Source organism: Amblyomma americanum, chromosome 2 (genome assembly GCF_052857255.1).
Source record: "Amblyomma americanum isolate KBUSLIRL-KWMA chromosome 2, ASM5285725v1, whole genome shotgun sequence".
NCBI classification, from domain to species: domain Eukaryota; kingdom Metazoa; phylum Arthropoda; class Arachnida; order Ixodida; family Ixodidae; genus Amblyomma; species Amblyomma americanum.
This window is the reverse complement of record NC_135498.1, coordinates 123,249,369-123,271,674: the sequence shown is the minus strand read 5'-3', so window position 1 is coordinate 123,271,674 and position 22,306 is coordinate 123,249,369. Positions and strand designations below refer to the sequence as shown.

Genomic DNA, 22,306 nt, shown 5'->3' with positions numbered 1-22,306 from the left:
GATACCTTTTGTGTATTTCATAATGTTTATGTTTAGATCCCTTGCAATGATGAAGTGTTTCTCATTCATGTATTTATGAAAAAGTATACAGCTCATTTAGAAAAGCACTGACATTCAGGTTTGGTGGCCTGCATGTTGCACTTTAAGTGTAATTTGTATTTTCTTTGGAAATAGAGAGAGTGACCGCCTCTGCGTGAATAAAGCTGACGTCAATTCTATGCGTCACCCACTCATTTTTACGAACAGCATAACACCGCGTCTTTTGCGATTTTCACGGCACAATGCGTACTGAGTTACCCAGCAAATACAAATGCACATTTTCTCGAGATATCTATATTAACCTCCGTGAGAATATTAGCATTAAATGGAACCGCCACAGTCTTTAAAATCAATCCTAATTCATCCCAGTATTTCTTTAAACTTCTGATATTGACATGCAGCACACCGAGTTCATGATTCAAACCTGCATCGCTTTTTGGAGTTTCAACATGAACGTTCCACTGAACGTTCGAATGAACGTTCCAATGAGTCAAAGGAAACCATTACGTTAGTTTCCCGAGATCCCTATCAGAGTTGATCGATGCACCTTCACTTTTTCGGACAAGAATTTTCCCGTTGCTCACCCAGACAAATTTGAACCCTCGATCTTTCGCAAGCTTCTGGCAATTTGAAATCAGCATTTTCTGAGCTCTTGTCAGGTGCTCATTTATGTAGATTTTTTTCTATTTGCAGCGCGCGCGTTTTCGCCCGCATGATCACGAGCATCTGACACAGACGCCACGGCATGCGAGAAGAGGACACACTCAAGCTGATCAGAAGCCTTGTGGTCAGCCGAGTGGCATACAGCCTCCCCTACTACAATCCCATCAAGAATGAGGTTCAACAGGCGGACGCGATACTACGCAAAGCATACAAAACCCCAATCCACCTTCCCCACAACACCTCAACCGAAAAGCTCCTAGTCTTAGGACTACACAACTCCTTCGAGGAATTGAGATAGGCGCAACAAGTCTCCCAACTGCGCAGACTACAGCAGACCCCATCTTTCAGGGAGCTCCTGAGGAAACTAGGCTGCGCCAATCAACTTCAAGGGATACACAGGACCGAAACAATTCGGGACGAGTATGGCCACGCACTAAAAGAAGCACCCATACCCAGGAACATGGATCCCAACCTACACAAAGCACGCAGGGAGGCGAGGGCTGAATGCCTGCAAAGGAGACTAGCACCCCAAGAAACGATGGGATACGTGGATGCAGCCACATAAGCCAGAGCAGCGGGGCAGAGCAACATCAACGCGGTAGCAACGGTGATTGATTCGAACCTACGCGATATCACCAGCGCATCACTACAAGACTACGATAGTCGAAGCTGAGGAAGCAGCTTCCGTCGCTCTAGCGGCAGCGGAGGGCTATCGGTCTAAACGGTCTCTAACAATCCTTAGACTCACAAAACGGCGTGCCGCAACTACCTACGCGGCAGAATAGGGCACGGAGCGCTCCGCATACTACTCTCCGGAGACCACATAACACAAAGACAACCAAACGAAAAACCAATTAGGCATACGATAGTATGGACGCCGGGACACACGGGAGTATCAGGGCACCAAGAGGCGAACAGGATAGCTCGAGGGTACACTTATTACCGAGAATCCAGCGTAGGCGGCCTCGAGGGCACCGAACCTGTACCCCAAGACTATTCGGCGATACTAAATTACTACAAGGGCTGCAGAACGCGGTATCCACCACTGTACAGCTTCCTTAGTAAAGAGGACTCTGTCGCGTGGAAGCAGCTACAAACGGGCTCGTACCCGAACCTAAAAATACTCAGCAAAATGTATCCCACACAATACCATGAGAAATCCCCTGGTGCTACGAAACACCCACGCTGTATCACATAACGTGGACATGCCAGAAGATAGACGTGGTACCTGTTTTATCAAACCCGAGTGCGGAGCAATGGCAGGGAGTGCTCTCCAGCGATCGCCGGGTTGACCAAAAAGGTGTGATTCGGCGAGCACAACTGGCAGCAGCATCCAGCGGAGCCCTGGAATGAGGGCAACCGACCGTTCTGCAAGATGATGGACGAAGCCATCTGAGGACCCCAGAAAACCAGCGAATTAAGAGCTCAATAAAGTTTTTCACTCACTCACACTCCTTCACCTTAATGCACGTTGATTAGAAAACAAGAATGATGACCTTTATTATTTAATAATGCAACCGCCATTTCTTTCGGCGCGATTATGGTATGTGAAACGTGGTACAATAATGATTCTGTGCCGTTCCTGTCACCCGACTACCAAAAATTCGCACTAAGTCGCCCCCTGAAGCGTGGGGGTAGGGTTATGCTACTGGTGAAAAAGAGATTTAACGCGTACCTTGTTCCTGAGTTTACTGTGAAGACTGACGACTACGATATAGTGACAGCGCGTGGCAGTTGACAATTTTTTTTGGATCTTTACCGTCCTCCGAACGGTAGTTTCCAAAATTTCATGCTTTTTCTTGAAAGCCTTCTACATTTTTATCTCTTAATAAATACTCATTTTCTTGGTGGTGGCCTAAACATAGGCTTGCTCAACATTCCTAAGGGTAAAAATGATTTCCGGTGCTTTCTAGAGTCGCATGGGCATTTAAACATTATAAATGAAACAACGCGTATCACATCAGTATCAGCAACGCTACTCGATCTCATCATCACTAAATCACATAAAAGTGAGATTACGCGTTTGCTTGCATCACGATAATCACTTTTCCTTGTATAACTCGTTCAATTTTTGTGTACTTTTTCTGTTGTTAATCTATATGTGTCCCACCCCTTATGTAATACCCTCACACGAGGGTCTTTAAGGAAATAAAGTGAAGTGAAGTGTCCTTTCATGTGGTGCGCTTGCTAGCAACATCAGTGATCACTTGCCCATTTCCGCCCTCATTCATGTAAAATTATATCCTGCGCCCCCAAACGATACGTCCATTTGTAGACAAGACAATCGAATCTTCCTTGGCATCTTTTCGAGCCGATGTTCAGTTTCATGACTAGAGCCATGTTCTTTCAAGCACTGATGTCAATGCAATGTACAAAGCCTTTGTATTTCAAATTAGAGATCTTTACCAATAAGCACTTTCCATCTGTAATGCGACGAAGGAACAAAAAATCACAGAAACCGTGGGTAACACGTAATCTGGTCCATGAAATTAATATAGAAAACCGGCTTCACTAAAAATTTGTGAAAATCAAGGACATAAATGAATTACAAGCGTATAAGAATACAGAAATAGGGTAAATAAAGAGCTCAAAGACGCTAAGGAAGAATATTTGCTACCTATTTGCATGAGACATCCCGAAACGTCGAACGTTTATGGAAACGCCTAAATAGCATCATTAAAACAAGCAGTCATTCCATCACTACCAGCACAAAAATCAACAATGAAGGTGTAAGCGCCACTGATCTATTTAATGCGTTCAATACGCATTTCGTCTCCGTTGGGAAAACTGACCACACATGTACAGCTTACTCTCCCACAACAGATTTCATCCCTAATATCTCTGGAAGTATGGTAATCTTCCACATTGATGAAATTAGTGATTTATGCATATAATAACTATCAAAAACTAAATATTGTGATGCGAATGACATGCAAATTTTGACTATTTAGTGCATTATTGATATTATCGCTGCAGTGTTGACTAGTATGTTAGGTTTGTTTTATTGAGGTTTAACGTCCCAAAGCGACTCAGGCTATGAGGGACGCCGTAGTGAAGGGCTCCGGAAATTTTGACCAACTGGGGTTCTTTATTGTGCACTGACAACGTACAGTATGTTGTCTAATATGTGTAACTTTGAACAAAACGCATTTCCAGAACTAACTCAAATAGGCAAGGTGATTGTAATACAAAAAAGTGGTGACCAAAATAATATAAATAATTTTAGGGCCATCTCAATTCTCCCAGTCTTGTCGTAATGATTAGAAAAATTTATGCAGATTCGTCTTTATTCATTTCTAGAAACGCATTCACTCATTTCACCTTGCAAGCACGGTTTACTGAAGCAAAAATCCGCAAAATGAGCTCTCTCTTTTAACGCAAAAAAATAATCATTGATGCCGTAGAGAATAAGTAATTAGTTTTGGTCATATCTTGTGCCAATCAATTAGTTTTTAAAGAAAATTACTTAGCAGCAGAAAAAACAACCATGCCGCCGGTGGGATCCGCACCCACGACCTCCGAATATCGCGTCCGGTGCTCTTACCAACTGAGCTACGGCGACGGCTGTCCAATTTATTGCTCTCGTGGGTATTTATGTTTATGGGGTGTAAGCGAACCTTGAGTGTGTTCACCAGCGCCGCCCTCGTCCATAGCGGCGGACAGAGCACGTCCTGTAATACCGCGAGTGTGACATGGAACGTCATCTAACGGGGAGGGCGGAAACTGTGCGAGAGCCTTGTTATGCTACCTATGGCATCAAGACTGCCAGAACCGACACCCTCGTTAAGATATTAGCCGACACGGTAAAGGAAATGAGGGGCCCGTTTGACCGCTCCCTTCTTAAGTTTGTCAAACGGGCCCCTCATTTCCTTTACCTTGTCTGCTATATATATAATCAAAGGCATTTGACTGCGTACATCACAAAACGTAAATAAAGAAAATTCAGCGTTATGACTTTCGGGGAAATTCTAATTCTCTCTTATCATCATAACTTCAACCTCGTTCCCAGTATGCTAGCCACGATAACAAAAAATCCAGCGGCAAAAAACTTTCTTGCGGTGTCCCTCAAGGCAGTACTCTCGGTCCCCTCCTATTTGTTCTTTACACGAATGACATCTTTTCCACTATTAGCGAGTGCAATGGATTGGATATGCAGATGATGCCTCGCTCTTCATGACCACAGAAAACCCGAATACTTTGATACACACAGCAAATATAGCATAACAGTTTAAGCATTGGTCTGATAAAAACCTCCTGAGAATTAATGAAAATAAGACGCCAGCAATACTTGTTCGCGCAAGAAACACCACTGTCGCTCCCGCAGAAAAGCTATTCCTAGCAAATGATGAAATTGAAATACGAACGCACGTTAAATCACTTGGGGTCTTTTCCTCAGAAAACCTAACCTGAGATAAGCACGTTCACCGCCGCGGTGGCTCAGTGGTTAGGGCGCTCGACTACTGATCCGGAGCTCCCGGGTCCGAACCCGACCACGGCAGCTGCGTTTTTATGGAGAAAAAACGCTAAGGCGCCCGTGTGCTGTGCGATGTCAGTGCACGTTAAGGATCCCCAGGTGGTCGAAATTATTCCGGAGCCCTCCACTACGGCACCTCGTTCTTCATTTCCTCTTTCACTCCCTCCCTTATCCCTTCCCTTACGGCGCGGTTCAGGTGTCCAACGATATATGAGACACATACTGCGCCATTTCCTTTCCCCAAAAAACCAATTATTATTATTATTAAGCACGTTCAACACGTTTGCTGCAAACTAAAGAGAATCGCGAAAACATTGAGCAGGAACCGGCACGTACTACCCACAAAAGCAAAAAGATTGGTATACAACGCCTTATATTCATCCAAGTTTAATTATTGTCATCTTGTTTGGGCCACCACATGCAAAGAAAACATTCATAAACTAACAACATGTTAAAAAACACGCACTATCGGGATCATACGTTCGCATACTTCTCATGCTATCGCACACTTCAGATTGAAACCATGCACTCATTCCGTCTTATTTACCAGTACAAGACCGCTGTTCGCACTGAGAATCACTATTTTCTTCAACTATTCAACCTTGCCACGCGCAGTAATAGTTACAACAGCAGAATCAATAATTCATGGGTCGAACGTTTCTGCCGCACAACATATGGCCAACAATCGTAATCGTTCCACATCACCGTCCTCCTGAAAGCTTTTAGTCACGTTGGTTTTATTGCAAACACAAAATCTACACGCTCACTTTTCACAAAATTAGTTCGTGGTGCATTCGCTTTCTGTTAGTTTCCGCATAGTTGTCTCTGCCTTCACTTATTTTTCGCTGTGCTATGCTCAGCTATCTGATTCATATCCCCTTCCTTTTCCTTTATATTGTACAGCTAACGTCATTTCTTACTTACATGTTGTAGAAACTGTGCCCTGTATTGCATGCATTGTATTTTGTTAGCCACTTGCTTTTTGCATCTCATGCATAAAATCCCCACATTGCCGTCCATATGTATATATCCTGTGCAAAACTTGTTGCCGCATTGAGTGCTCTTTGCATATTTTTTTAATGTTGCTTAACTGCATTCAAGGGGGCCGGAATTCGTCAAGCTGCGCATGTTCCGATTTTTTCCCTCACCCTCTTTATAACTCAGAGAAAAAATAAATTTTCTTTACTTGACTTCACTTACTTTGACAAAAAGCACCTCAACGGGCCGCTTGTAGCAGTAACCCGATATTTTCTGAACTATGGTAAACACAAGATGGAAGGGAATTCCTAAATGTCACGAATCGAATAGTGCTTTATTCGTGAGAATTTTTGGTCATATTTACCTCTAGTTTTCTTCGATATATTAAGTTGAAGCCGTACGTCAAGTGTTTTTTTTTCATCTATATTTTCTATGTGTTTTTTTCTCCAATAAACGATGCCTCAGAGCTAACGCTGTCTGTTTACTCTTTTCTTTGCACTTTTTTTGCCGTATTAGGACATAATAATCTCACCAATTAGCCTTGCTAACCGTCCGTCTGATTCAACAAGAATACTCTTTTGCAAATACTGTTCAAATCGAAGCGAAGTGTGAGTGTAGCGGCCTGACGCGACGTTGCGCTGACTTTTGCTGTAATCTAAACAGATTCTTTCGTACCTTTCTTCAATCGCAATACTAGAACAGCTTTGAATTGAAGGGTGAAGACAATGTGCTGAGTTGTTGCACTGAAGAAACAAGGTTTCTTCTTGTCGCTATTAGGACAAGCTAAAGTAGAAAGTACTAGGAAAGCCAGTGAAGAGAGGCTGGAGGCGACAGCACTGACACCACGTGCAGGGTATTGTTGATTACACGATTGTATTCAATTTCTAGCGCATTGGCACGTTGCACTCCAATAGACTTGAAGCTGCTTGACATAAAAATCAACCAGCGTGAAATTTTCTTTCTCCGTGCATGCAATCTAAAGTATGGGACGACTTTGTTTCCTGCAAATCCATTCAATCCTGGAGCACACTATGCATATAGTATAAATATTACCTATCTGGGTGTTCACTCGAAAAACAAGACTAACATTTGTTGCAGGCGAAAATTTAAAGCAATAAATGGATGCCTGAGGACATTGTTTCACCACAAGCAAGTGAAAATGGAGAGAAATCTAAACTCGTGAAGTGAAGCTTCTCTCATTCTTAAAGAGAACTAAAATGAAAACCAAAAAACTGAAAAAAGAAAAGACTTGACAAGAGCCGTTGGTTTTTCAACTTTCTGGCTTAAGGAAAATGCAGCTGTTCATTGTCTCTTGACCAGAGTTGACCAAACGAGCTCTGCAGTGGTCTGTTGTAGACAATTCTCAAAGGTTTGTCTACAAAGCGCAACTAAATACGGCCGGAGGGGTCGGTACTTTCAGTGCACGCACTGGCTCCCATAGCAGGGCCATGAAACATGGCCGTAGTTTAACCTCCTGGCTGCGATTACGTCATAACACTGCACGACATCCTTAGACATATTTGCAGGTTTTCAGGTATGTACAGACAGATGTCACTAACAAATTTATGTTCCAAACCTTAGTTGCGCTTATGGAATTGAGCGGGGCGAACTCGGCCGACGCTCTCCATTATGCATCTCGCCGCTTTTGAAGTTGCCGACTTGGAGCTCATGAGCCAGTTACAAACTGCGCTCCTGAACACAGCGATAGGTTGGCCGATAGTTAGGTACCATATGAGCGTTAGATATTCACATTCAATGGCGGCAGATTCTGAATATGCAATGAGTTAGGTGAGAGCTAGAATGTAATAAATGCTCTCTCTTTGTGCTTCAGGTCATACTGCTGGTGCATTGCGCTGCCACTGGCCCTTTCGTCGGGTTGCTAATAGTGGCAGTGGCTTTCCCCTTCGTAAATTGCAATGTTTGGTGCAACTGTTGCAATACCTTTTTTTGGTGTTTGAGACGGTTCATGCGGTCTTGTTGCCGTGATTACTGTGCTTTATTGTATCGTGTTGTTTAGAGCGCAAATTATTTCGCAGAAATGCTTGTCAGCATTCCACATTTATGGCCCTAACTTTTCAAATCCAAAATTATCAAGGAACTGAAGAGAGGTAATCATTATCCTCCTTTTTACTCTAGTTAATGTATCAACATTGTATTGCCAATATTGAAAACTCAGAGCGCCGCTAAAATTTATTAAAACCGTACATCGCGAATTCGGTGAATTGGGCATTTGGTCAATATTTTGAATTTTTTTGAGTTTTGTGAAAAATCAACTCAGCAGCCTGGAATCAAGTACATATTTTAGTACTGTGGACAATTATTATTCAATAGATGTCCTATTTCTCTCGCAAGCGTTGTCACAAATTAAGACACGAAGAGTTATTGAACAGTGGTTGGAAATCGCACACTGGCTACACCTTCTTGCTTCGCACAGCGTGGTCACATTGATGCCAAACATTTTGGTCGTAGAACACGTTGTTTATTATTTAACTATATGTGCAAATTTCAGGTAGCAATAAGCGCGAAGCGTGCGTAATATCTCACAAATTTTCGACACCGGGTATTAAAGAATGAACGATTTGCACATGTCATCCAATGAACACAAGGATTTGCCTTTTGCACTCATGAACTTGACCTAGTGTAAATCAAACAGCGGATGTGCTGCGTTCTTTCATTTTTTCCGGTTTGAGGTTTCTACAACGGTGCTATTCTGCTACGCAGCAGGAATCTCGAAGTCATGAGGTGCTGGGATTTAGACCTCATGCCCCTTCAGCCACTGGGTCTCCTAACGTTTCAATCGTCATTGTGGTTAGGTTCTCAGCGCTTTCACTACTGATACTTTTAAACAGAACACAAGGTGGCTGATAATGAAGCCGAAGCATTTTGTCGCAAGGAAGGACAGCAATATTGTCAGATTGTATTCCAACAGTTAAGTGTTAATACTATTGAAGTAATCGTATCTTCTTAATGTGCTAGAATTCTCTCATCCTCCCAAGTCTATGTACCTCTCGGGTATGCTTCACCCCAGACCTCGGCATCAGCAATCTTCCATATGCAGGAAAGTAACGTCGCAAAACTTTTTTCGAATGCGAGTTTTCCCAAGCTGTTCCCGCTTTTAATTAAGCTTCAAAAACCAGTTTTGAGGCTCTTGCAGGCGTGGCATTTTTAAGGTGACAGCCGTTATTCGGACTTCTCCCCAAGGGGTCCTGTTGATGAAGTCTGTTCTTGATGTAGCTGCCGTATAAATGCGCACGCCAGGGCGAGCCAAGCCAAGACGGAGACGAAGAGACGTACGAGGAACGGAAAGAAGAATTAACAAGTAAAAAAAAGCTATCAAGAAAACCCAACAGAACACAGAAAAGACGAATAGAGAAGAGGAGGCAAAGAAAAGAAGGAGAAGAAAAGGAAGAAAATGAGAAAGCGGCAAGCGGAAGTGACGGAAAAGGTAGAGACAACACTGGCCTCTCCTAATGTTTTGACTCAGCTATATCCAGTTTATTTGGAATTTTTTTCAGTTCGCACGATTTTTTTCTCTTTGGCTCCTCTTTGGAACCAATTGCGCAACCGCATTCTAGTTTGTTGTTTAACTGCCTGCAAGTAATTAGACACAAGAACGTTAACTCAGGAGCTTGTCACTGAGCGTTTATTTACACAGGTTTCTAGAAAAACTACGTTGAATCTGTAAGAGCATTTGTAATAATGCCAGTAGATTTTTGTGATTTCAGACCTTTGCTGGAGTGAAGCAATTAGATTCTAGAGCGACGCCTGTTAAGGACACTTTTTCGATTCTGTGGCGATAGCGTACCACGGCGCAAGGCTGATTGGTCAGTATGCAGTGAGGATGCCTATGACACCGCTGCTACACGCCATGACAACACGCCACGATTAGTGGTCGAAACACAGTAACGAGAAAAGTGAAAGAATAGTGATGTCACTCACAGTCTACAAGAGGCCGCAACAAATAATGAGGAATAAAACAATATTCACAACGCAAGCACCTGTTGCTCAATCTCGCATTAGACTGTGGTCGCCGTCCTGTCAGTTTCCGTAAGAATAGAGGACTTCAGCATAATATCTGCCTAAATATAATATCTGTCAAATTATTTTTCATAAAATAGCGGCTGGCTCACCACAATGAAGAGCTTTGTATTCTTCGAAAGTGAAGTTCAAAGTTTCCAGATTCCAATGTGATCTGCCAGGAACCGCATAACTGCTGCGGAATGGCATCGCAGCTCAGTCACCAAATCAACTTCTGTATTCAATGAGAAAGCGATAATTCATTTTGCTTTGCCTGCTTTCTGTGTGCGTTTAATTTCTTCTATTGCCTTTTCAGAGTGCCATAAGATATATTTAAATCAGGCCTTCGTTCTCTACTCACTGAACCTCCACAGGGTGCGGGCATATCGACGCTGGTGACCCTGGTCCTGCAGTTCCTCCTCATATGTAACATCATTGGGAACGGAGGGCGGCCGCCGCGCATGCCGGTCTCGCTCGACTACTGCCCGGAGAACAGCACTTGTTTAGGCCACAATTACAACTCCACTGCGGTTCCCTCCGATGATACGTACGTACGATGATAGGTACAGCATACCAGTAACTCCTGTTTGTCACTCGTGTTGCCTGCCAGCTTACCACAAATTTTGAAAAATCCAGAGCGCGAATGCTTCGGTTTAACAAAGCCAGTGCCAACCGCAAATGTTGCTTGTAGAAGGAGGGTCCTTATGACGTCTTGTTGGAAAAAATAGACCTAACAAGCTCTCCAATGTATTGCCTTTTTTAGGCGAAGCGTCCTAGTCGTCCGCAAAAAAAGTGTGGCGATATTGCTTTAGTGTAGGCTGCTGCCATCATGTGCAACGCTGTCAAAGCTAGCGCTCTTGTTTGCGCTGCCTGCATCTGCGATTAAAAAGTAGTGCGTTATTTGTGTTGAGAGAACTATAGTAAATGCTTTCCCTGTAGGCTTGCCACATCACACATTAGTCATGATCTTGATTAAATTCACGGTTATTGCTGACAACACGCTGTCGCTTTCTCATGCCATAGACCACTCGGGCACAGAACAAGCGCGGAGTAACACGCTTCCCTTTATTTTCCCCGACCGGACTACTTCCGTAACTTTCACAGCGTTGCACTTGATGTATAAAACGCAGTATAAGTAAGCGTTAATCTTAATCCTGTATGCTTAAGCCAAATTGATCGTGTATGAAACAGCACATTTTTGTCACCACACAAGTGAGAAAAACCCCGAGTACCGAAACTTTATGTGGCCTTCCTCGTCGGCATCTGTCTGCCAGTGAATGATCTTGCGGAAATGGCATTTTGATGCTCTCCATTCTATTGGGACCATTGTTCGGCACTGTGCACATTCTAAAGCGCCATCTTTTGCATTTATACTTTTAATGTCTTGGATTTCATGCCAAAACGTCTTGCATTTTTGCCAAAGTGGGTTACGCCTTATAAACTTAGTCCCAGACTTCGAGACCCGGCAGCATGAGGTTTTCCCAGAAATGCCCCAATCACTATCCAGAAGAAGCGAGTGAATTACCTTATACTGGGAACTGGCGGTTGCCCCCATCCCTTGTCTTGCCAAAACAGCATTTCGGTAGGAAAAGGAATTGACTAACCTGTACAATATCGTATCGAGTACGGCAAGACACTCATGGAAGCGACAAATCTAAAGCGGTACCAGCTTTATCTGGGTCGGCGAGCATAAGCGCTTCAAGAGGTAAAAAACTATTAATGCTGGCTAGGCTAAAAGAGCAATCTGCTCTCTGTGGCCCATTTAGTCGCACTGCGCCAGCCCGCTAGGCACGTTCTTGTGAGAGCCGCATGACATCTGAAAGAGGTGTGGCCAGAATCCAACCGTCGAACGAAATATACATGTGGTCCCTAAGGCACTGAGCCAAGTATTTGCACAGATTCGCAAAACAACAGAGCCCAAAGCAAATTGAATGACGTGCTCAAAGTGACCGAGAACAATAAACGCTGCAGAAAAACAACGAATACCACAGTGGTAAAAATAAGAATTAGAAGAAGCAGGTTATAGAACTTCATAATTTTGTGTATTATCGTCTTTTTTAACACTGCACGAAGATACTATGAATAATCAGAGATGCCACAAAGATTCCTTTTGCTGTAACATCGCTTCCAAATAATGGGTAACTAAAACCACCATTGCGCCTGGTTAGATGCTTGTATTTATAAGCGTTTGTCAAATCGCTGCTTCAACAGTCTATGAATTCACTTTAAAAAAGAGCCAAATGCAACTGCTGGCTTCACGTACACTTCTAATGAGTCCAGCCAGTCTGCTTCTGCGAATGGACAATAAAGACATCGTTGACGTCCTTGCTTCTGAAGTTTTCTATCTGTCTGTGGGTCTACGTCCATTTCATAGACGCAACTGCGGCTACCATGAATCGGCGACCATTTTTATAAGAATCGAAATATCTTCCACCATTGTTCCTCCTCCACTAACGTGCCGCCTTTCCCGGATCCTTCTCGAAAGACATCTTTCGGCGCTTGCTAAGGCGCGACAGTAGTGGCATTCTCGAGAAGGAGGGCATCGTAGGAGACCAGGAAGGGCCAAGGCAGGTGTGCAGGGGAAGGCACTCTGGCTGGCGTGACGAACTGCGCACTGTACCACTTGAGCTCTTCCTCCTCGACGGCCGATTTGTCGCCTGTGCGGGCGAGCACGACGTAGGCGAGTGTGAGGAATCCCGTGCCCAGGAAGTCGCCGCAGCCCGTGAGGCAGGGGATGGCAGCGTTGTCCGGGTCGATGCTCCACTTCCACAGCAGGTACACGATCAGCCGAGCCATGTAGAGCAACACAACCACCTGCACCGATGGTCATGCATGCAACGCGCAACTTTCTTTTGATGACGCGTAAGGTATTCTTTTACGCGACAAAGAAGCAGTCCTGACTTTCTACACATAGTAGTAAAGGATGCCGTACTAATTGCGAACACCTGGGGATCGGTAACGCGTACCGGAGTCTCAGTGCACGGGTGCGTTTTAACTCGAAAGCGTTAAGGTTCCCATCAATAAAAAAAAAGAAGCGTTAATGCTCCAGTTCTGCAGAAAATCCGGCGTCATTGACGGTGTTGTGAGCGAAAAATTCCAGGAGAAGCAGTCTAAATGGGCCACCTAAGTTATCTGACTATGTGCATTATCCCAACCCGCCCGCCGGATTGTGGCCGAACCAGCCACCTTGGCAGGTCACATTTAAATTACAGACTATTCGCGAGAGGCTGCTCGCGAAGTGCAACCTGTGCAGCACAAGCCCTACACATGGCAGCACTTGCCTTCGCAGGGCAGTGGCGAACCGCTTAAACGCTGCAACACTGCATTGGGAGTAGTTGGCGAGTCCCTGAGATCTATAAATGTGAAATCGAGCACGACCAATTCCGCATATATGGCTAATAACCCCTTTACGCTATCGATTCATATAGTTAGGTAGGAGTTCATGTGTCGCCCTTAATTTTAACGCAGCGGTGGTGAAGGATCTGTTCACCAGAAAATTCAGTGTCGGCGTTGTGAGCAAACAATGATGGGCATGGCTCTGGCAAGTGGTGCTTAGATTGCGACCTAGAAGTCTTAGTTGATTTTTTTAATTACACCGCCTGCATTGCCAACTTGTTTGTAACGAATCCGTCTTTAGAATTTATTTTAAGATAGCTTATGTTCTTCCAGAATGTACTTGGCCCACCTTTAGTTTCATATTTAACTTCAGTCATGCAGTGATCAGTGGACAGCTTTATTTTAACCTGGAGTGCGCTTTTTTTTGCCTCCCTGCATTCCAAAGCAGCCCTCCCCCCCCCCCCCCCTCCCCCCGCCCCCATCGTTGTTCAACGGCCTCCTGAATTTCCTTATCCCACTAGCTTCGTGGCATTCTCTTACCTTTCCAGAGCTTTGCCACTATTACTTATTTTGTATATGTTATGATGAATAGTTTCAACTGAAAGTAATACCATTTTTCTTGTCACGACATTTTTTGCTGCCTCCACGCATGTTGCCATTAGCGCGATTAGTTCATAGCTTCATTCTGCTTTCCCTTTTTGTTTTCCGTATTTCATTTCCCATCAGCCTAATGCATTTCGAATAACTTCCGAAACAGTGCTTCCCTCCTCTCTAAAGAAATATTAATTGCGACCCTGGAAATTACTGACGGATGCAGCGCAGACAGGTTCCTGTCGGCGATAAGGCGAACATCAGATCTGCAGCCCGGGTCCGCAGGATACGCGCTGTCTGCATGCACTTCTGATGCCAAAGCGCGCTGGGAAGCAGAACGTCGACCGCTCACTTGCTCCGTTTAACTTTTGTTGCACCTGTACAATTGAGCATAGTTGCACTGTCCTTCGAGGCATGTAACGCTTAGAAGCCAGCCGCAAAAAGTCGGCTTTTCTAATCTTTTTTTTCGGCTCTTCAATTGCGTTATCGTTACTTCATGCTGCTGCCAGTGCCTGCAGAAGAAAAGGGGGGTCATTGCACCCTCGGAACAAAACGAAGTCGTGGCAGCCGAATGGCCACGGGTAACGGCACGACCGCAGCCTTCGTCAACAAAGTTAAGCTCCAGAGTGTGCCAGTCGAAGAAAGGCCGGCGATAAAATTCATGTGGATGAAAATGTGAAAGGTAGAGAATTGTACATCTGTTTCCCTTATTGCGGTTGCGTGCTAAGGAAAGCAATTTTCGGGGAAGCTATTTTTCGTAGCAGCTCCTTGTGCTAAATCTCGTCTTCGCAATACCTGCCTGCGCAAGCGAGGCCATGATGTAGGCGCCGAAAAATGCGATGCTCATGGATACGCGGCCAAAGCGCAGTGCCTTGGAGAGCACAGCGAACAGCGTCTGGCCCGGTACCACGACGCCAAGGAGGACAAAGGCGACGGCAGCCATGTCTCCGCCCTGATAGTACATCTGCAAAGGCCCCACGCACAGCTGCTCGCCCGAGGGAAGGCAGCCCCGACTCGACACGCGGTTCAGGTGACTCGACAGGCTGCAGCAGAACACGGCCGCCAGGTTCCCTCCCAGAGCTGCGCCAAAGCGGGAGGAAAAGACAAGGGAGCTCACCTGATGGCGCAACTTTATCGACAGATTCATGAAGCAACTCCACTGAATAACTGCTGTAAAAAATTAATTTTTTTTCTAGCTGAAATGACGCTTGTCCGGCAGCAAACGGCGCATTCATTATGAGAAAAAATGGATTTACGAAACTTCCTGCCAGTCAATTCAAAAGCCATGGCGACATTACCTAAATGGTTGGGCTGCTACCATTCCGAAATAAATGGAGGTACAGCGCACCCATTGAGATTGCCGCTCAAGATTAGATGACGCAGGAATTTTACTTCCGAAATCGGCCGGCAACGGCGAGACTTGCATTTCACTTTTTGATCTTTTCCAGCCTCTAAGAGCTCTGCCTTCGGTGAGAGCAGTCTTTTCGTGATCAAGAGGGGCGTTCACAAAAGTTTGTATTATCAGTACCATATATTTATCAGAGACGTAGTCTTTGTGGCTTTAGCGGATTAAAAAACTGTCATCTATAGAATACCGCGAAACACCGCTACGGCATCAAAAGTAAAATCGCAGCAGCAGTATCAACAGTTGAAGCACATGTGGAGATATGTTTTCTTATTTGAAATTACACGATGCCAAGCTTAAGATTCATGGCGAGCTGGTGCCGGTGTGCGGTGATAATGCCCTGGCTTGTGACACTTCTTAAAATGGCGCAGACGATTTCAACTCGGTCAGAAAAGCCTGGACGACGAAGAAGAGAGTGGCCGATCGTTCCTAAGAAGAGAACTACAAATTGCTATTAATGCAAACAGCGTGCGGGAAAAAAAACGGGAGACCAGAGTGAAGTAACAGGCAAAGTGCTTGTGTCTCTTTCGCCTTTTCGCTGTGCCGATATCCGCGCGCTACTTTCATTAAAAGCTGGCCGGCGGATAACCGTGGAAGAAATATTGGAACAGGTAAAAGAGTGCAGGCTCCGCACACAAACTCCTTCACAACAACACGGTCATAGCGAAAGCTACCGCGCGCTCACGAAAGGCGCCCCTCTGCTCGATGACAACGCGATGACAACGCGGCCACTCTGCACAGGAGACGGTGGTACACGCGGTCTCTTTGGGCCACGAAATTTGTCTTCATTCTCGCACCAAGTGACTCATTCCGTTTCCCTCGAATAAACAGAACACTGTGCGAGAAACCCTTCCGAGACGACGAAGACGTAATTGCTCAAGCGCAGATCTTTCTGAACCCTAGAAATGAGGATGAAGAGCTCGAAAGAGATGGCCGACGGTCTTCTATTGCTGGCAGAAGGCTGTCGCAATGGGAGGGGAATATGTAGAGGAATATAAAACTTCAACTAAAGCCTCATTTTTTTTAACTGTGTTCCTTCATGTCAACAGCGCGAGAATTGCGAAAGCTCCCCATAAAACGCGGTACCTTATCGATATAGGTCAGGGTTACAGACATACCTGGTGGCGCAAGGTAATGACAGGTGGCACGTAAGCACGCCGCGGAGATGTGCATAAACCATCGCCACTGCGCAGGACAATCAATTGGTATGACGTGTCTCGTCCTTGAGATATCGACGATAATTCCTTCTTTTTTGTTTAGGTAGGTAATCTGTGAATCGCTAAAGACATCGCCTTCCGAATGAGGAGATGAGCTGCAAAGCATGATCAATGCGTTAGAGAGGAAGAGCAGAACGGTGTATCTGTAAATTATTATGCAGAAAACAAAAGCAATGCGCCACAGTCATTTAATGAAACAGCATTTTACAATTGGTAGCGAGGTGCTGGAAGTGGTAAGAGAATGCATCTACTTAGGGCAGGTAGTGACCGCGGATCTGAGTCACAACAGCGGAACGTTCGTGTAGGTTCCTTCAAATCATTAACGGCAGTTTGCCAATTATCCCTCAAGGCAAGACAAGTATATAGCAGCTGTGTCTTACCGATACTCACCCATGCGGAAGAAAGCTGGTGGATAATGAAAAGGGTTGAAGATAAGGACCGCGCAGCGAGCGATGAAATGAAAATGAGAGGTATAACATTAATGGGCATGAAGAGGGCAGAGTGGATGAGGAAACAAGTTCAGTTTAATGGCAACCTAGTCGAAACGAAGAGGAAAAAATCGGCATCACCAGGGCGTGTATTCGATGGCCCTGAAAAGTAACGGACTGAACTCCAAGAGTAGGCAAGCGTAGCCGAGGCCGGCAGAAAGAGGTAAGCAGTTGAGAATAGGTTTACGGAGATAGGGTGACCGCAGCTGGCACAGGACAGGGTTAATTCAAGAGATATGCGAGAGGCCTTTCTCCTACAGTGAAAGTAGTAAGCTTCGGGTGAAGATGATGAATTTTAGTTTTGTAAGAACTGATTCAGCAGCTCCTCCTGGCTGTTTTTTCCGCTGAAAAAGTGATTTTTTTGAATGAACTGGATTTAAAAATATTTCTGCTTTTCTATTCAACTCATGTCGTGAAAACCAAAACAGTCTCCGAAATTTATATTAGCGAATAAATGATACTTCGCCCTAACCTATGGGATAGACTCCAAAAAAAGTGTTGCGTCACAATCCATTCCTTGGGAACACGACCGGTGGGGCCGGTACCGTTATTTCATTGTTTGGCCTGTTGTAGCTTATGAAACCTCACATTTAAGTAACATTGCTCCGTGTGTCTAAGAGCGGAGTAATCTGTCCACGCAGGCAAACGTCAGTTTGTCCTCTTTGTCCCTTCAACCGGCATAATCGTCTAGCTCCACGTTCTCACATTTCAGCCAAGGATAGTATAGGCTCTTTTCACTGTTACCGTGCACGCATCGTAGTTAATCGTCTTTATCTCCGGACGGTCGCTTACGGAGAAGGGATCGCCGCTTTAGACCGCATCATTAAGAAAAATTTGCAGCTCGCAGCGTTCGCGATCACGCATTATACAATACAGGCTCATTTCTCAGGTGCAGAGCAGTCAGCCGCATCGTTTGCTATTTGCACAGACAGCTACATGATGTAGTTTCTGCACCTGTATATATGGCTGTCAGTGGTTATATGTCAGGTGATATATGGCAGTCAGTGTGTCACTCCAGTCTGAATTTTACAGTGTCGCTGATAAAAACTCTTGCATTCCCCGGTCAGTCAAATCTAATGTTATCCAACTGGATTTTTTTTGCGTGAGGAGGCAACATGGCTTAACCGTTTTTGGTAAATATATGATACTGTTACATTGTTTTTCAGACAGGGAAAGGGAAGAAGGGGCGCCCTTAGTGCGCATAGGCCACGGTAAAGCTGTTGCCCTACTTTCTTAGAAAAGTGGTAGCGCATTAATCAGGGAACAGTGCAAGGAGAGAAGTTTTTGCATGTGTGTTAGTCTTCAGCCAATCCGCTCTACCTGCCTTAGTGTCATTGGCGATGGTAGAAATATATAGCTCGAAAGCCAATTCAACCAAGACCTTGCATGGTGTGTGTCACGGATCTCTCCGGAGAACACTCGGAGCGAAAGAATGGACTCGGCGACGGGTGTACCCACACAAACGCACATTTAATACACTCTACGTGGCACACACACTAGAACACAAAACTAACACAACTAACACGAAACACAAAGACTATAAATACACGCGACCCGGGCACACTACTACTAGCGTCTACTACTAGTGTTCTGCTATTAGCGGTCGGCGTTCGTGCTCACGGTTGGTTCGGTGTGGCTGCGGCGTTGTATGGATCCAGTAGGCGGCGTCGAGGCGGCGTTCGCCGTGCTTGGGATGGCGTGGCTGGCGGCGTTCGAAGTCCTTGGGCTGGCGTCGCTAGCTGCGTCGTACAAGCTCCAGATCCAAGCGCCCGTGGAGGTGACGCCGGTGTTGTTGGCGTGGGTGGCAACAGCGCTGGAGACACCCCTGGCCGTAGCAGGTGGTAGCGTCCTCTGTTGACTCCCCGGAACGGGCGCAGGCACGGAAGGAAGTCCACGATACGGAGTCGTAGAACGCGAGCTCACCGGAGCAGTAGCCGGCGTCGCTCTCTTCCAGCCAAAGTGTCCCTGACCCGCCGGAGCCTCCGCTTCTCTGCTGTTCTCCCCCCCCCCCGGGCCTCGCTCTCACTCGCCCTTTTATAGCCTCGGTGTTAGTCCACGTATGCCTTGTCGTCGTCGTCTTCTCTTCTCTACCAATCATCTCTCTCCACCTCACCGAATGCTTCTCCACCAATCATCTCCCTCCAGCTCACCGAATGCTTCTTCCTCTTCTTTATTCTTCGGCTAATTCGCGTCGTCTTCTTCACACCTTTTTCCTTTAAAATTTAATTTAGGCTCCTTAACATATGTGACAGTGTGGCATGGTATGGTGTGGTATGGTATAGTGTAATATAGTATGGTATGGTACAGAATGATATGGTATGTGGGCTTGAACGCGCCAAAGCTCCGCATCGGCACAGATGTCCTAGGGACGGGCTTGGATTGAGTATCGACCACCTGGGGATCTTAAAAGTGCACTAGCATTGCGCAGCACTCTCTCGTTCTTATGATATCTCATCTATCAAAACGCGACCGCCGAAACCGAGATTGCATCTTGCGACCTTTCAGCATTCGAAAGTCAGAACGGCCAAGCCACTGCAACAGGCTCCCACGCACCTACTCTCGGCACCATTTCGCCATTATGAATTCTTTTATCAAGCGCAGCACACTGTAGGCATACCAGAACAAGCGTATTGATTAATGGGAAGTTGTTTATGAACGCTGGCGTTATTGGGCTAGCAGGTCATCGCGCCAGCAGAAGCCAACTGCATAGCAGGATTGAACAGCGCACACAGGACGAGGACACAAGGAGAGAAACGACCAGACACGGGCACTAGTGTCTTGTCTTATATTCCTGTGTCCTCGTCTTGTGTGCGCTGTTCAGTTCTGCTATGCATTACCAACGTGTCGAAACTGTCACTTAAGTGGAGCAAACTGGTTTGGAAAGCCAAACACGCAAGAATCTTGACGCAGAACCGGCATTTGTAACCCTTCTTTTCATTTGGTTTGGCACTGACATCAGTTATGACGATAGCTACCCGTCAATTAAAAGCAAATGTCTAATCAGAAGCACGGTCGTTTAGTAGGCCGCACCGCCGCTAGACGCCCAAATCCACTCAAATAAAGTCCGGCCTTCTCATTGGCGGCGTGCTTCGTCAGTTATTTACACAATCGCCCCAGAGTTACTTTTCTGGTAGGGACGTATGGTAGATGAAGCTCAACAGGCATGTTAACCTCGTCCGCGCCGCACCTAAAATGTGGAATATACGTGGGCCGAATTTCTGCAAGTGGCATCATGGGCATGTTTCTGCCGCAACCAGCGTGACGGCATTCCTCGTGCACTTTGTGTCTCCAGAGCAGCAATCAATGGCAGGGGAAGAAATGAATCGTCATAGCATAAATAAGGCTCGTAATAAGGAGTAATTACTCAGTTCACCGCTTCACCGGAGCAGTCGCTCTACCAACTGAGCTAACCGGGGCAACAAGGCTATGGTAGGGCGAGAGCGAATTGATCAATAACTTGAAGTGAGAACAGTGCCGACAAATGTTTAGAGAATTTCCCCAGGGCGAGGTAGCTTTGTAATGAGGAACTAATTACTCACTAACATCCACCAAAGTGCTGCCAAACCAACAGCCATTAGACCAACACTGTTCCCAGTTCGCGTTACTGATCAATTCGCTGTCGCCCTATCATAAGCTTGCTGTCCTGGTTAGCTCAGTTCGTAGAGCGACTGCTGCGGTGAAGTGGTGGTTCCGGGTTCGAACGCCGAAAAAGAAAGAATTTTTATTTAACTGCAAAGCTGCTGAGAAAGCTGTACAGCTTTCTATTGTAGCCGTATGGCTGCGTTTGGGTGGGTGTCAATGGTAAATGAATAATCACTCCCTTATTACAAACCTACTCCACCCTGGGGGTCCCCCTAAGCATTTGGCCAACCATAAATAGGGCTCAAGTGCAGCTATAAGAACTCGTTACGTAAAAGCAGAGGCGCCGCTTGGGATGTTTCGGTCTGCTTCGTCACACGCAAAAGAGAGAAAAATACGTGCTGTTTCCCCTGCAACCTTCGCCCCGCACCAATATAGGCGTCGAGCTGTATCATAATATCTTTTTCGCCAGCATTCGGTTCTCACCTATTACCCCATTGAAAACTGTAACTAAAGGAAAGACGCTTTTCCACATGGTGGCGCCTTACAGAAGCACTATAGACCCGCCAGTTATTCCAGATTTTCCTCAAAAGCAAAAAGATTGATTTATCGTCACTGTTGTAACATCTCGCAATTAACTGCCGCTGCTCGCGCCTTTGCATCCGCTTTCCGTATCGCACGCGAACTGAACGAATCCGCAGCAAAGGTATCGGCGTGAAAATTGCCTGTGGGCGCCTTCTGCAAAACCAAGGCAGTATCGGAGCTGCTGTTCTCGGGCTGCGCACGACCGCAGCGCTAGAGTGCTCGAAGTGGTCATTTGGGAATCCTCCATATTCCCGCTGCTCCCTTTCGCTCCAATGGCATGAATAGCTTAAAAGCAAAGAAGCCTATTATGCTGCTCATTGAAGCGCATTTGATGGTCGGGAAAGGTGAGCAGATTGTAAACACATCCGCAAGTCTAGAAGTTCTCTGTTTGGACAGCCAGGAACGTCACAGAGGAATCCACAATCAACATATCATCGAGTGCGGCATAATATCTCACCGTTGACGGAGGACAGGTGCAAGGCGATTGGCGGGAATTTGTCCACTGCGTAGTCCAAGATGTATCCGCCGAAGCTGGTAGGAGAAACGCGCGCTGAATTTTAGAGGCGTTGCTCTCTGTAGTGGCATCGCTCCAAAGTCCTTAAAGCAGGCAATTCCAAGTTTTTCACTAGCAACAGCTTCTAATGGGTTATTTGCTGTCCTTCCCAGTTATAGCGGAAAGGAAATTCTTCCAAGGCAACAAGTACGTGGAACCCTTCTGACCCTCCTCGTAAGAACTGCGAGCCTCAGATTACCTTGAACTGCCTGTTCCTACATTCCAAAGTGACTCTCCCGCCACACACACACACACACACACACACACACACACACACACACACTATCATCATCATCGTAATCATCATCAGCAGCGGCAGCAGCAGTGGCAGCGGTGGCAGCGGCGGCGGAGGCGGCCGCAGCGGCAGCGGCAGCAGCAGCT

At 45.8% G+C, this 22,306-nt stretch overlaps 1 protein-coding gene across 1 annotated transcript in view; it reads right to left on the bottom strand.

Annotated features, from left to right (window-relative positions):
- Positions 1–12,428: 12,428 nt before the first annotated feature.
- LOC144119049 (solute carrier family 41 member 1-like) overlaps positions 12,429–22,306 on the bottom strand; it is a 48,241-nt gene continuing 38,363 nt past the window's right edge. The window contains exons 4-6 of the mRNA XM_077651782.1: positions 21,830–21,903; positions 14,898–15,178; positions 12,429–12,985 (exon numbers count right to left, since the gene is read on the bottom strand). Coding sequence (XP_077507908.1) covers positions 12,674–12,985; positions 14,898–15,178; positions 21,830–21,903 — 667 coding nt within the window. The 3' untranslated portion in view covers positions 12,429–12,673. The remainder of the gene's footprint in view (positions 12,986–14,897; positions 15,179–21,829; positions 21,904–22,306) is intronic.